General features: G+C 39.1%; 1 protein-coding gene across 1 annotated transcript in view; it reads right to left on the minus strand.

Annotated features, from left to right (window-relative positions):
* Positions 1-16,069, minus strand: part of LOC133953184 (zeta-sarcoglycan) — a 131,043-nt gene that overhangs the window by 86,237 nt on the left and 28,737 nt on the right. The window contains exon 2 of the mRNA XM_062386981.1: positions 1,029-1,130. Within this exon, the coding sequence (XP_062242965.1) occupies positions 1,029-1,130 (102 nt within the window). The remainder of the gene's footprint in view (positions 1-1,028; positions 1,131-16,069) is intronic.

Raw genomic sequence — 16,069 nt, forward strand, 5'->3', positions numbered from 1 at the left:
GCTCAGCATCGACACAAAAGTCTAAAACATGTTAAATCTACTGTACTCACCAGCGGGGTGTATCCCTCACTTCACCCCCACAAGGGTGGGCAGGCAGAAACAGTTTGGTAACCACTACAAATAGGTAAACTTAATGTGATTCATTTGTTTACTACTGCATCATTTGTAAAAATCTATCTATTGAAAAATGTAGGACTATATGTTTGAAAATCAAATTGAACATCAGTTTAATTTGTAATGAATTAAAGGCTTTGTGTCCATGAATCAACACATAGTATGCTTCCCTTCCCATTGACTCCTCTATCCCTTCTGACACACTTTTCTCTTCCTCTTCACATTGTCCGTCAGTATCTCTTTATTCCACTTCTCCATCACTCTCTATGCTGAAGTACTCTTATCGGCAAAGTTATTCAGGCCCGAGGGAACCTTTTTAGTTTGCTGCGTGTTTTTTTTTGTCTCTCTCTTTACAGCTTAATCTTGGCTGATGATGTGGCGTCAATTCAGAGTTATTGTCGGGTCCATGTGGCTTCAGATTGAACTCTGAGTGCATATCTTTCATAGTTCATGACTTTTCTTGCAAGCATCACATATGAACATATACAAGCTTGGGCACACACACACACACACACACACACACACACGCACACGCACACGCACACACACACACACACACAGTGCCCTATATAGAGTGACACAGGTCCATAATGGCACAAGCGAATCTGAAAGACTGTTATACTATGTCACCATGACAGCCACATGTGATTTCTGCTGATTATAGGGGTTGGAACATGGCTTTCTACACAGAAACATAATAGATTGGTAATTGTCCTGATTAAAAACAAGGTGAGAAAAATATTTAACTGATTGACTACATTTACATCGAAGAACACAAATACATAAATATACTCAAACCATGAATATGTTTTGCTTCAATAGTGCTTGATTAATCATTCTTGAGGTACATAGGCACACATATACACAAACACACGTACTTGCACACACAAACTCACAAACATAGGTAGTCTTACCCTACGAGACTGGATCTCTTTGACATATAAAGGCAGCAGGAATTCGGACACTCCCTCCAATCGGACACCTTCCTTTGTCACCCGTAGATTTCCCATGCCATCCTGACAAGACAAAGAGATAAACAGAGAGATTTAGTGGTTATTCAGAGAATCCTTAGAAATTCAGGTGAATCCAATAACATTTTATGAGCAGATATATTGTCATAGAGACTGAGAGAATCCAGTGATCTACTCTGCTCATCTTCTTTCTGATGAGTTTTCAACTAATCATTGATTATAAATGATAAAACAGCCTATTACTAAATAAGTACCATGATATAATACACGAATACTGCAGAAAATAGTGGTGGGGCACAATTGTTGAATTGCTCATGCGAGAACATGGTCATGATTTATTGTGTGTCTTGTCTTTAGGTTTCATGTTGCTTTTCTTTTCCTGTAACAAAACTCATAGACAATGAAACAAATGTAGCTTTGGAATACTGTCGGCCATATGAAAGTGCTTGAATATACAAAATACAAGGTTCGAAGTGTGTGTTCACATGTACATTCACATTAAAGCAAATGTAGAATTTATGGTTTATCTTGTAGTTTTTGCATTGACTAAATATCATCATGCATTTATGAAATTTTCCCTTTTCGAGATCCTGGGTTTACACCAATTAAAATGTGCTTTTGAGGATGGAGCAGTACTTATTAGCATTAGCCATTGATGAGCAGTGTAATATTGATTTGAAATGGGAATATCATGTATTCACATAGGTCTACTTCACCTCCAGTTTGATCCTGTTTTACAGAGAACGTTCTCTAACAGTCCGTACGAGTGTATAATTCACGTATGCGTGTGATTATTGATTAATTTATTCAACCTCGGAGGACGTCATACATAACAATTGCCTTCCCAAAACAGGGGAAGTAAATGCACATTGTGAAAGCCTCATGAGAGCTTTAGTTTTGAGATGCTGACAAAGTAAGGGTTTTATCTTTATCCAAACATGACAAGGTGCTGGAGGTTTAGATAACCATTTGGTTCACAATGAAGACATAAAACAGTACGAACACATTTTAGCTTGTCAGAAAGACAGATGAAAGAAACCCCTGCTGAGAAAACCCATCGAGGCGAGTGAAATGGAGGTCAGCTAGTAAAATAGGAAGTGGAAATGGCTCTCTGTGGGGAGCCTTTTCAAACAACGGCCGATCTAATAACTTTGCAACTTACACAATTTAAACATATACATTTAAGACCACAACCATTTGTTTTAGACCTTTAGTATACTTTTTTATGTAACCCTGATCCTAATCCCTTACATTACAAGTTACCATGAAGAAAGTGCTTATTGGTGATACTGAATTTCTAATTGGCTTTGACAGTGGCCAATAAAATAATTAACTAAATGAGCCTAAGTTTTACAGTTATTGAATATCTGAGTTTATAATAAAAGTTCCGTCGACAGAGGATTCTTGGTCCAACGTGCATGAAAGGAGTGACTCAGAAAAGCTTGAACAGCGATGGAAACATCTTAGTTTTATATCAAATGGGAGGGAGCAGATAACAAATCATGTCAGGATTGTTATTATCTTCTTGAGAATGGAGACTTGCCTCACAGCTCTTCTTATGACAGCTATTCTGTCATAAGGAGAGCTCTCAACTCTAAGTTATGTACAATATTAAGGGTATCATAAGATGTGTTCTGTCACAAATTTCCTGACAGTGTTGTAATATAAAGTGAAAATCACCCCCCAAAAAATTGAGGTTGATGTAATACTAGACATTGTGTTTGAGGGTTGCAGGGGGCACTGTGACAATTCCAAGCTGACCTTGGGATACACAGGACACTGGACGGGTAAATCTGTAAAGTTATGTAAAGCATATTATTTAGGTTGTGTGCTATCCCCGGCTATTGCTGATGTGCTGGCCAGCTCTCCAGGTTTATGATAATGTGTGCAGCATTTTATAGATTCCACTCTAGGGGAACTTTGAAAAATTTCTGGATCCGACTTACATGACCAGATTAAATTCATTTCAAACAGCCATGCAGGGTACTAGGATAGTAAGGCTTCTTAGGGAGCAAAGTGGCAGATACTGCACCATGTCAAATCGATGCTTAGGAGAGTAACAGAGCAGAGAGCACATCAGAGCAATGGCTGCTCTGACTGTGGGCTTGGTCTGAGCTTGGGGAGGTTTCTGGGTATTTTAAGAGATAAACTTTAGAAAAAAGACAGTGATGTCGGCACCTTGTTTAAATAATCAACTGTAATAATAGGAGAGCAACTGCAATCACTGATAGGATGGATGTGGACAGTTTGGATCAACATCAACATTTCATTATATTGCCAATGTTGTTTTTTTTACTTCTCATTTCACAGACAGCAATTAGAAACAGCAGGTGTGTTCCTGGTTTGCTAAATAAATTACAAGCTCAAAAAATGCATCAACTGTGAAATAAAGTTCTCTTCGGTGGTAAAAACCAGAAACAATCATGGTGGATTCAACTAATTCAGCCTTCAACTGGAATAACTATTCCACAGTATGTTGTTGGACAAGAAATTTATCGTGCCTCCCTAGTTCCCAGCTTTCTATTCAAGTTCACAAATGTTGATGAAACTATCCACGAAGATACAAATTCTGTTTTGTTAGTTCAGTGAATTATCATTAATGTTTAGGTGCAACAACCCAACAGAGCCTTTCCAATTGCAAATGTGCTCAAGGCACGAGAAAGAGAGGAATCACTGAGGGAGAGAAATGAGGCAAAGAGAAATACAGATGGGGACTCAGACATTTTAAGTCAAGCTCATCAAGTGACATGCCTGTTGTAGTGGGTGGTGGTGGTGTTGGTGGAAATGAGCCGAGGGAACAGAGGTTTCTGTGGGGGTGGACCAGCCAACAAAAGGAAATCAGTATTTTGAATAGAATGCACAAACAATATGAAAGACAGAGCAGTAAAAACAATGTCCAGTAAGACGATCTGCAGCAGAGAAGTTTTAGAAATTTACATTCATATATGAGCCCCTATGTCCAATCAAATTTAACACCACCAATATACATGCCAAATAGAATAGTTCTGCTAAAATACATTAGTTGAGAGGGTTACTCCAGCATAAGCAGTCTGTCTGGTTTCTGTACTTCCAGTGATCATGGCTATTTAGACTTAATTAATATATGTTGGGACAACTCTCAAGGAGTTACCTTGCATCACCATAGTAATGGACAATTATTCATTTGATCAAAAATAAGAATAAAAAACAAGATAAACCTCAAGCAATAGTCTGTTTATCATCCAGAGAAACTTATTTTTAGCAGCTTTGCAAAGTGATGAGAGTTTGAGGGATCGATACGTGAGACCACCCAGAGTTGTTCAGCGTTGTTAGATCTACAATAATGACAGTGAATATACAGCAAACAATGCAGCTTATTCAATAAAATATATCAGAACCCAGGCACCTGGAGAATCGCAAATACTCCCTGAATTATTGATGGGAATATGAAGTTACACACATAACCAATACAGCTCCACATATAGAAGCAAATAGAACATGCACACAGAGAAAGAGAGGGAGACTGTTATATATATTAAACTGACCCTGAACATATTCACACCCAGAACATACCCTGCTCTTTTAATCCCCCCCCCCCCCATTCTCACACTAGCTGTCGCTCAATTCCAAAAACATGAAGACGATAATGTTAAAATTAATCAGGTGGTTTTATTCCACCACACTGCTCCACTGTCCAACACTTAAGCATCACTGATTGAACATGAGCGCGCTCTCTCTCTCTCTCTCTCTCTCATCTTTTCGTTTTTATTTGCAATCCAGTATGCGTAGTTGCCAAAGACATTGCCAAAGCCTAAAATACAATGTGGGTTCTTTAACAAACAGAAGAAAGTGACTAAATCTCTTCATTTATCTCTCTTTGTTCCGCTGTTTCTCTTGCTCTCTCCCTGAATGTGTCTGTCATGGCTTTTCTTTGTCCTTCTTCTGTTTATCCCTCGCTCCATCTGTCTCTCGTTCTCACTGTAAAATAAATTCTGCAAAGGAGATCATAGGTTGTGATGTGTCTTAAAGCGGGGTTGGGTTAGTTTTAAATATAAAAGCACACTCTGGTAATCATGGGACAAGAGTGGTTCAAGGCATCTATAATTGTGTAAGAATTTGTATTAAACCTTTTGATTATTCATAATGAAAAATAACGAACTCACCTCAAAGTGACCCCCTGAACCTCTGTTTTCAGACATTTGTACAAAGTCAGGGTTAAAGGCTAATCAACTTTTTAACCAAGACACTGTGCAATCTGACAAAGACACAGTTATTCATGTGGTGTGTGGGTTTTAAGCTGTTATATAGCTACATCACACTTTTTGATAAAGTCAGGCATGTTTTAATTTTCTCTGACTGGTAATTTTTTGTAACAGTATACCATGCTATCTTTGATTGTGCACACATTGTAATGGAACTATATTCAAATTCTACATTACACACATATATAATATCCCCCTGAACAAAGGCAACATCAAAGATCATCAAACATAGTGCCGTTAGAAGTTCCTAGAACTTCAGTATTTTAACATGCAGGTCATTGCCTTTGGGTCACTGTCTGAGATTCTACACCCCCAACAAAACCATCAGTCTTGAACTTACATTTACATTACCCAAAAATCTCTTTATGGATTCCAGCTTGCAGCTTTTAAATAAATAAAGAAAGGAGCTACATTGTTTTTTTGTGCAAATTTAGATGAGAAGATAGTTGATGAGTTTGGCTGCATAAGCACAAAACGCAGCCTTTTGGTAATAAAGCACAATCAACAAATACAAATAATCAACATAATAGCAGGAGATTTTAGATTGTCAACACATGCAACAACTAATCAGGGAACAAACTAAACCTATGATTTTATCTGTGTTTTCTCCCCAAACTGAGACAGGATTCATCAGTAAAAATCTAAAAAGCGTTTACATTTGTACCTTTGCTTGGAAAGGGATGAGTGAGAGGAATACCATTTGTGCAATACATTGTAAATATATTAAGTAACCATTTGAAATACTTGTTGGCAAAGTAACAATTGATTTGCTATAACACATTTTTACAAGAATAAACACTATAAACAAGAATTGATCTGTGCTGTAAACTGCTAAATGCTGAATAACAGGACCCCATGTAGCTTAGCTGCATCACATACACAGACAGTAGCATGACAAGACGTAGCTTAATGTCAGCTGTTAAAACAATGGCCTGTGTGTGAGAAATTTTCTTCGTCCAAGGTCAAGAAAGTTTATGAATGTGTCCTCTCTGACGTAAGAGGTGAAGATGCAATGATGGATTCCCACCGCCCGGTGAGGTTAACAGGCAAACTCTCCCATTATGTGAAAGCACATCATATGCAAGGTTATACACATACAAGACTGTCACCAATCATATACAAAGTACAGACATGTTTATCACTATGACTTTTAGGTGTCCATACACACACACACAAGGAAGACCCATGTGTCCCTGTGTTGATGGATAGGCTAGGGAAGTATTTTGCAGGCACTTCTAATATTCAGGACTGCTGTAATTTTTCACACAACCTTTTATGTCAGGAGAGAGAGAGAGAGAGAGAGAGAGAGAGAGAGAGAGAGAGAGAGAGAGAGAGAGAGAGAGAGAGAGAGAGAGAGAGAGAGAGAGAGAGAGAGAGAGAGAGAGAGAGAGAGAGAGAGAGAGAGAGAGAGAGAGAGAGAGAGAGAGAGAGAGAGAGAGAGAGAGAGAGAGAGAGAGAGAGAGAGAGAGAGAGAGAGAGAGAGAGAGAGAGAGAGAGAGAGAGAGAGAGAGAGAGAGACCTTTGCCTCTGGAAAACTGCTGAGAAAATGGCTAAAGTGTTTCCCCCATTAGGAAGCTCTTTGGTCGTCCTTTCCCTTTTTAAACATTTGGGGACGGATAGGATGTTCCTGACTGGGAACACGACTTTGTGTAGCTCTTTCATAACTTTATATTACGTCAGGGTATTTAACTCGGTCCTTGAAACTATTTTCACTCTGAATTATTAGAGGATGACATTCAGCACTATGATAGAGAATAAGTTGGCAAGTTTGCTGTACCAGACAATGAAAACAATACCAGATTTATAGTCGAAACAAACCACACAAAGTCAAGCTGGATACATAGAGGTTAAAGAGTGAAATGAGTATTGTGATGTTTGTTGGACAATGAGTCATTAGAACTATATGGATTATGGACAGGATTTTAGAAGCTCAGAAGAGTTCAGAGTACAGTAACGACAGCCAAAGTCATTTCTGAGCTTAAATGAAGGCGTAAGACTGCCATACTGTAAAATGTCAAATGTTGCCCAGCTATGGAACGAGGCCTTTATTTTGAAAGACCTGCCTTAATGTCTTAATTCCCTGTTATAAAAACAGACATTGGCGTTTTGCTCCCATATGCTGTATTAATTTGTTGTTGATGTAAACTCAGCGCTGCCTCCATCTGGTTCATATTAAACACTTTGAGCAGTTCAAGGGGTAGAATTCATCTTTTTGTGAAACACGGTCATAATAAAAAAGAGCAGCTTTACATTGGGACATGAAAAGTTTCAGATTAATACAACGGTGAAGGGAAGCAAGCGGAGAAAAAACACAAAACCAGCATCTGATGGATTTTAGAATGTATATGCTTATTCTGTCCCTCCACAGTTTGGTGTATATTTTACCATGAGTGCTCATGCATACCTTTACCCTTATTTTTACATTTCAAAGTAGAAACTATTTGATGTTTGTTTGTTTGATTGATTAGACCAGTGGAGCTCAAATACAACAAGGAAGTGGTGAAGAAAGAGAACAGTAGTAGTCACTGGAAGTAGAAAGAAAAATGAGCAAAACTCTTTTAATTTACCATCAGATCACCTACGTGGGCAATCCAAACATTCGTGACATCTGCACATTCTTAATAGTTAGTTGGTAAATGCTGTAATCTTCTCTTCAAAAACTGCTGTAAAGCAATGTAATGATGGTAAGAAAGATTTGCTTAATGTGTATGACATAAGCACAAACATGCAGTACAAGTGGTGTATCAACCACTGCAGCTTTTCATGAAAGGGTAGCTTTAGTTGACAATCATAAGCTTAGGTTAATGCTTCTTTGACAGGTGATCTTATGATTAAGATACTTAACATACAAACACTCATATTTTCTGATGATTTTCCGTAAGTGCAAAGAGAATGTACCACAACTAAAACTAAATGATCTATCTCTTCGAAATACTGTGCATGTTGCTGTTGTCATCCTGCGGGTCACAAAACAACTAATCATTAAAGGAAGATACAACTTCACCTTTGAACCCTGTGCAGCCTCCATAGATCGACCTGTGAACTCTTGGCTGAGCATCCCCCCCGCCTTGAAACATGAATTGAAGGGGTAGTCGGTTTATAGATCTTCAGTGTGAGTAGTCAGTGTTTCAGTTTTGGTGTTTTTTATATATATGTCATTGTTTATTGTTGATTCTCATCTGACTGGTTATATATTTGAGCACTTGAGTGTGTGTGTTTTTAATTTACACCAATTATGAATAGGAAATAAATTATCTGGATGAGATTGCTTTCAATCGATCAAATAAATAGATTCCCTGGGCAGGATGAGACCATTTATTTTTATGGGAGATCTATGGGCCTAATGTTACAGTCTGCAATTACTGCAATCACCACGTTAATTTCTGCACTGCATTGTGAGAAAGAGAAGAGTGAGACGGAGAACGACAGACGCCTCAAGCTGTGCATGGCCGGTAGCAAAGGTCGAGAGCTGGACTGAAAACTGACCACTGACCTTACACAAGCTGTATTGATCCTCCACCTACGCAACCAGAACAAGCTCTGAGTTATAACTGAAGTCCCAAGATCCCCACAGTAACACAGAGAGCCGATATAATTGAGGGCAGTTATAAAGAGCAAACAGAATTACTGTTTTCATTATGCACAATCCAGTGATGAGAACTTTTGATGAAACATATGTGCCTAAATTACAATGTTCTTTTTTATATTCACCATCTTTGATGAATTTAATCGTCTCATTTAGCATCTTCAAGCTTTTTCTTACTCGTAATGTGTAAACCTGACTTCTCTGTGTAGCTCAAAGATTTCCTCAGCGATGACTCCATCCGTAAGTGATGTATCTACAGAGGAGAGAGTACAGGATGTCTCAGCCGGCCCAGGAGGACGGATATTAACCTTTCTAAAGTACCAGGCTGGGCTTTGGGTTTGACCCCAGCTGCACATGTACAGGCAGCTCTTAGTGTCCATGAGAGGAGCTCTCACTTGTCTTGAATGTATGAGCCGGCACCTGCGTCCCATATCGCCTCCGACTGATAAATGACAGCAGAGAGTTTCCTACTGCTCCACCTTGGCCCCCCCCCACACCACTCACCCACTCCAACCGCACACCGGATCGCAAAGGAACGAGTTGACAAGTGCAGTTATCATTACCTTGATTTCAACAACAGCTGTGTCCCACTTCACCTCTGCAGCCTGCGAGACAGTGTGAGTGACAAATGACAGCAGAGGTCTAATGCGTCGTCAGACTTGTGTTTGTCTGCTGGCTCCGCTGCTGTCACCCCAGCTCTTTCCCATTGTAAAAAAATCAAAATAAATCAAAAATATTAGGACAGCGGGGAGAGAATGGAAGTGATCATTCTAGGCTCAGTGATTTGATGAAGGATTCACAACATCTCTTGTATAGAAGAAATTTAAAAACTTTTCAACAACTTGCAAGATGTTTGGATGAAATGTTCAAGAGGTTAAAGGTCTTTCTGGGAGGGCCACATATATCTTGTTTCATCAATGACTCAGTGTGGCATTACTTGCTCATCTGAAAGTCCCATTTCCTGAGTTGTGAAGGCATCGTTCCACACTTGATGTATTCATGTGCTTTGAAGTTGGAAGGTGAAAGAAAAATGTGTTGCATCTGTCATATAATTGCATAATAAAAATGAGAGCACAGAAAACAGATCAATGTGACAGGCATATAAACAATTTAAAACGAAAACACTTTAATCCTAAAAACATCTGTAGGGGCTAAAAAGTCTGGTGTTTGGTGCTTGTGGGAGATGGACGTGCAGTTTGCAGGTTCAAAAGGTGAAGGGGTTTTACAGGTTCACTTTTAAAGCTATTATTTTTAGCTTATTTTTAATTGGTTTATAAGTGATGGCGCCACCACTCTGAAGAGTTCTCCAGTTGTTACAACTTCCTCATTTCCCTCTCCGTACTTTTTTTTTCAAATTATTCCAACACTACATGAACACACTTTCAGTTTATCACTCTAACTCTTTGATTTATTGTTTCCCTCACAGTAAAACCATTTTTTGGTGACAGCGTGTGGTTGACTTGGCAGAGATAGTGAAAGAGTTTGGACAGTCTGAGAAAACAGTGACAGGTTTCCAGTCTGTATCTCTCCCTCTGCTCGCCTCAGTGCTTCCTCTTCAGCCTCTCTGAGCCGCTAACCGTGTTCTCGAACAATCACAGACAGACTGAAACACTGATGTCAGGGGGAGAGACAAAACGTTTTTAACGTCTGGTGGATTTAACTTTTATCTGCCCTCAGTACTTGTGGACTCTTGTAATGACCTACTTTCAACTATCAGGAGATAGTAGAAAGTAAATTGATGCTTAATCCGTATCAGGTCTATTATTCTAAAGTACAAGTTGCTGAAGATAAGGGCAGTAAGTTGTGTTGGGTTTTAGAATTCATTGTGTATATTTGTTATTCGTTATGTATATATTTTTTTGTTTTGCATATTTTTACAATTTAGGCACATCCTTTTTTACTTAGTCATTTACTCACTTACGCATACCTCACTTCCTTTCTTTGTCCAAATTTCCGCCTTTTATAGATAACCTCCCCCGCCTTGATTAGTTTCAGATGTTTTTTATAAACTTTGTGTATTTAGTACTGTGTTTTCCTTTGTTTAGTTAATTTGAGGTTTCCAAGTATTCCAGCGTGTTAATTTCTAGAGTTCATAGTGCTTTAAGTTATTGATCAAGTTCTTGACCGTGCCTTCCTTCTGTTTCTAGTAACAATATTGTGTGTAAGAGTTAGATTAAGGTTTGAAAGACACAGTCGGATCACTCTGAGTTTATTTTTATTAACGGTTATATTGTTAATTGTACTAACTCCTGAATGAACCAATTATTGCTTGCTTTCATTCATAGGACACAGGGGGTTAAGCAGTAGCTTGTTCCTCAAACCTGCACTCAGGCTTTTAGACTGTGGACAGTGACACAGATTGTCATGTTCCCATTCATCCACTAAAGGAGGAGTAAGCAGTCAGTAGATATACTTTAATTATTATTATTATTGTTATCAAAAGCCACATACAATTGAGAACAAAATAAAAACCTGGCTGTCTGATTCCAAAAATAGACCTGCTACAGTTTCAAGGGTGTACACTATTAAACCAACATACAAATGCCGACATTTCAGCCCACACGTTCATGTTCTGCATTCGCTAAACTGTCTGAACAGGGACTATTTAAAAGGTGACAAGTGAGAGTTTTAATATTGACTTGCTGATATTCAGTGCAGCTGCAGTCATTTATTTGCCTTCCGAACACAGGGATCACATTTAATCCATAATGCATCTGTGTTTCTGAAAACGGCACAAGGCTTTCTGCAGTGCAAGCATAATAGCAATCAACTCACATAAAACATGCTCATGGTGTAATGATATCAAATCAGAGTTCAGGTCACATATTTGCACCATAATAATTCCACTCGAAGGCACGATGATGTGTTGCAGATTCTGAATGAAGTGTTCCTGCAACAGAGTCGTATATATTCCTTTCCTTCATCACAACAATGCATCGGCCACTAAACAATGGAATGGGGATCCATTTTCATGAAATAAAGCTCTCCTTCCTAATCCTTGCAGCCTGACATCTTTGGCTTTCGCTGAGCAGTCCGAGCCTCTGGATCTGCTTCAGTAACATGTTTCTGGCAGTGATACAGCATTTTGTAACTGGGTGAAGTGGGCAATTATTTGACCGTCTTGATGTTTCCCTTTCTTCTTTAACTCAATTATAATTTTCTTTGGAGTTAACCCCAGAGAAGATGCCCGAAGGGGCCAACATAGGGGTTTCTACTCAAACCCCTCAAATGAAAAACATGACCAGTAGATCAGCTGAACAGCTCAGTGTAAAGCAGGTGAGCACAACTTGATGAAAGTTTCAATTTCAAACAGTCTAGTGATGGTGACCATTTCCAGATTAGTCTTCAGTAGAAATAAGGTACTATCAATCACTCTCTGCTCCTGTATGATATATATTTAACATTACACTCAATACCAGATATACATGGCACTTGTTGCAAATTCAAAATATACATGTTTTTTATGCACCTATGCTGTATGTCTGCCTAATACATCGCCATTCTTTCCTGGACTGGCTATAACACTAAATTTCAGATTTCAATTTGAAAACACACAACTGCAGATGAATGTTATAACAACTACAAGTCTCATTCTCACACAAAATCTAAAAGATCTTATGCAACTAAATCTTAGATAATCTACTTTTGTGTTTATGCAAATAGACCATGAAGTATGAAGCATTTACTTAACGCCTCTGTCTAATTCCTGACTCAATGTTTGTATCTAGAGATACACTCATAACCACCAATGAGTCAAATCCAGGCACGCCTCTCACCCAACCACTATTGTTGAGGCAGAAGACTTGAATACAGCCATTTTGGAATTTGCCTTTGTGATGTTGTGGTTAGAAGCTAACACCAGGGTGAACATAATAATGAGTCACGATGTAATTTAAGAAAGATTTCATATCGAAACCTCACACATTCCATCATTTTGGTGTTAAGTGTTGCAATAACAAGTGTTGTCTTAGTGCCACTCCACCTGAATGCCTCCTCAGCTGACATATCCCTGTATTTGAGGTGTGCTGTGTCCAGGGCCACAGTGTCTCTCTCTATCGCCCTTGCACAGAGGAGAAAAGTAAAGCAGGTGTCGCTGCCTCCATCCCGTCTTTACTCCCAGGGACATGACCGGTTTAATGAGTTGACGGTGACAGATCATCACCACTGGATCCTGTGGCCACCATCTCCTCTGTCTGCCAACCACTTCCCCCTGACGAGCACCCACACACACGGGAGGTCTTCTTCCACATTTGGGATTGTCTCTGACTGACAAGCATAACAGAAATACAGCTCCTTTCATCTGTAGGTTCTATATTGATCCAATTCTGGCAAAGACGTAGAAAATAAAGGTACAAAGTTAACTATTTTGGTATCTGGGAAGCTTCACATTTTTGAGTGACACACTGAGTAACAGATGACTATACTTAAATATAGAAACATAAATATATGTCACTCATTTCTGCCCACTCTATGGAACTGCCAGAAGTGTGGATTTTCATCAGCCAGACAAGTTCATGTAAGTTCATAAGTAAGAAAGAGAAGAGGATGACAAATCAAAAGAAAGTGTCATACAACAAATATACGTGTTATTACATATTACGATTATTGCCGTGTAGCGTATGTTCCATGCTTTCTGAATGTTAGTTATTGGTATTACCCAGAGCGGAGTGCATAACAACAAATAATCTGTGACAAGGGCTTTCTTGATTGACAAGTGAATGCCTGTGTGGTTTAAATCCCCATGCCAAGTACTTGGTCACTTGTCAGCCTGGAACTGATATGACCTGAATACCAAACAGAGTGGAAAATATCATGACCGGCCAAACAGCTGATGGCAAAGTTAGGGTAGATGTTTGCATGTGCCTGTCCATGTCAATATCCAGAGGCATAATTTCCCCGAGCATGTGTCCTTCATCCTGTGTTACGGACTGATGAGAATCCACCTAAACTGACACCTGTCTGTGAACGTGTGACCCAGGTCAGGGTTGCTGATTTGGTCAAAAGGGTAGGAATAGTAGGTATAATAAATATGTTATAAGAAGTATGGCCGTACCTATCATGGATTTCACTGAGTTACACACCTCTATATTTTTCCAAAGATCTATATTATAAAAGACGATAAAATAAATGATTCTACATTGGTGCCACAAACAGAGAGATTTTGCGGAGGATAACCAGCATCAGCGGAACGGATGCACTTGTCGCGACTACCAGAAGACTTCTTGTACTTGACATTAAGAACATCAATCAATAGACAGACTAATACTTTTTCAACAGAATAACAAATGTTCTCTCAGTTGTAGTAAAGGTTTGAAATACATTTTAAAATGAAGAGCCAGATTATACTTTTAGTTTCTTGGCAAGATTGTGTAAGTATAAGCCGGTAACATCTGCATACAAATTAGAACAGACCCTGTGTTTACTGTCTTCACTGACACAGAAATGAAAAGACTGCATTATGAGTGTTCAGCTTTGAAAAGGAAACGAGAAAAAAAAAAAACATTTAGCTAACATTTAAGTGCTTTTTTTGTTGATTTTAGCCCCTTTTGTATTAACAACCCCCTTACATTGTTTTCAAGCTTAAATTTTGACCCCAGACATCTTAAAATGGCCACAAAGTGCAATACTTTTGACACATGCATAGAAAGTAAGTTAAAGGGTTTATTGAGCAGTATTGAATCAAAACAGAAAGGTATGTATCATCAAAATGCAAGCATTGCATGAATAAAACACCATTTTGAACTAACTTAAATGAAGACTGAAGCACCCAGGGATCAAACCACCGACCCTCTAGTTAGTAGACAACCCTATCTAACACTTGAGCCACAGGGTCAAAGCTTGACCTGGTGTAGTTCACTCACTGTCGGTTTGTGAGGCATTGAATTGATTTCAGCAAATTGAATGAAACTTATCATTAAAGCATCAGATGAGATCTTCTGGGTGCAAACTCGTCGTTGTGTCAGTGTGGTCAGGATGTCAGTTCTGACTGGCCAATACCCAGACATCAGGTGCTGATAAAACAAATTAACTGCAATGACCTCTTAAGCCAGAAAGCCTGAGAGAAGATAAGCTGAATTGTCAGATGTACAATAGAAAGAGTTAATAATGACAAGCACAGGAAATGGAACAAATGCAGTTCTGCAGTGCGTGTGTGTGGGCATGTCTATCTATAGTTATGAGGGCCAATTTTGGTTTATTGTTAGGACATTTTGGCTGGTGCTCACTAATTCAAAGGGCTGTTTGAGGGTAAAGATCCAGGGTTTCAGGGCTAGAAATGAGTTTAGGTTAGGGTTAGGTTTATCAGTTAGTTGGATAACATTAGGGTTAGGGTCTCGGGAATGCATTATGTCCTCCCAACAAGTGCATGTGTGTGTGTGTGTGTGCTACTTTTAGACCTTGCGGGATGCAGATATTTTTGAAACGTGAAACATTTTGGTCAGACCTCACTTTCTAACAGACCTTCAAACATATTTCAGTGGCTAGAATTACGTTTGGGTTATTGTTATGTTACGAGGGGCTTGGGCTTTGGCACTCAGTTTTCATGGTTAATCTTAAGCTTAGGCACAAAGGAATGCATTGTGCCAACGTCTGTCCCCACAAATGTAGAAGTGTGTGAGTGTGTGTGTGTGAGAGAAGCCTTGGCTGATGAAAGCGTTGACTGACATCAGGTGATGAGGGTATCAGATCCATGTCTATCCATCAGCCGAAGTGTATGTCAAAGTGCTATGAGCAGATGTGTGGGTATGTGTGTACTTGTCTTTGATGGGTGTGTGTTTTCTTTTGAGTGTATGTGCCTCCACTCAATCCATCAGTGCAGTCTGTACATGGCAGAAAGTGGGCAGATGGGTCTATCGTATGTGTGTGTGTCTGTGTGGTGAAAGTGTAGGATCATTTTCTCAGTGCAAAGCACTTGCAAAACCCATCCCTGCATGTGTGCATATTTCCTTTATGACTCGTATAATCATATTTGAGCATGAGACTAAGTGAGAGTGTTGTGTGTGTGTGTGGTTGTGTGTATACGGCCTCTAGCTGACAACTCATGAGTCTTGTTTGTATGCCGTCAGTCACTGCCGACAGCCATTGGCTAAACAATGCAAGAGAGAAGAATTGAGGGAGATGGAGGAATAATTTGTAGGAAGGAAGGCGAGATGAAAGAA

The sequence above is a fragment of the Platichthys flesus genome, chromosome 5, assembly GCF_949316205.1.
Source record: "Platichthys flesus chromosome 5, fPlaFle2.1, whole genome shotgun sequence".
In the NCBI taxonomy this organism is placed as follows: domain Eukaryota; kingdom Metazoa; phylum Chordata; class Actinopteri; order Pleuronectiformes; family Pleuronectidae; genus Platichthys; species Platichthys flesus.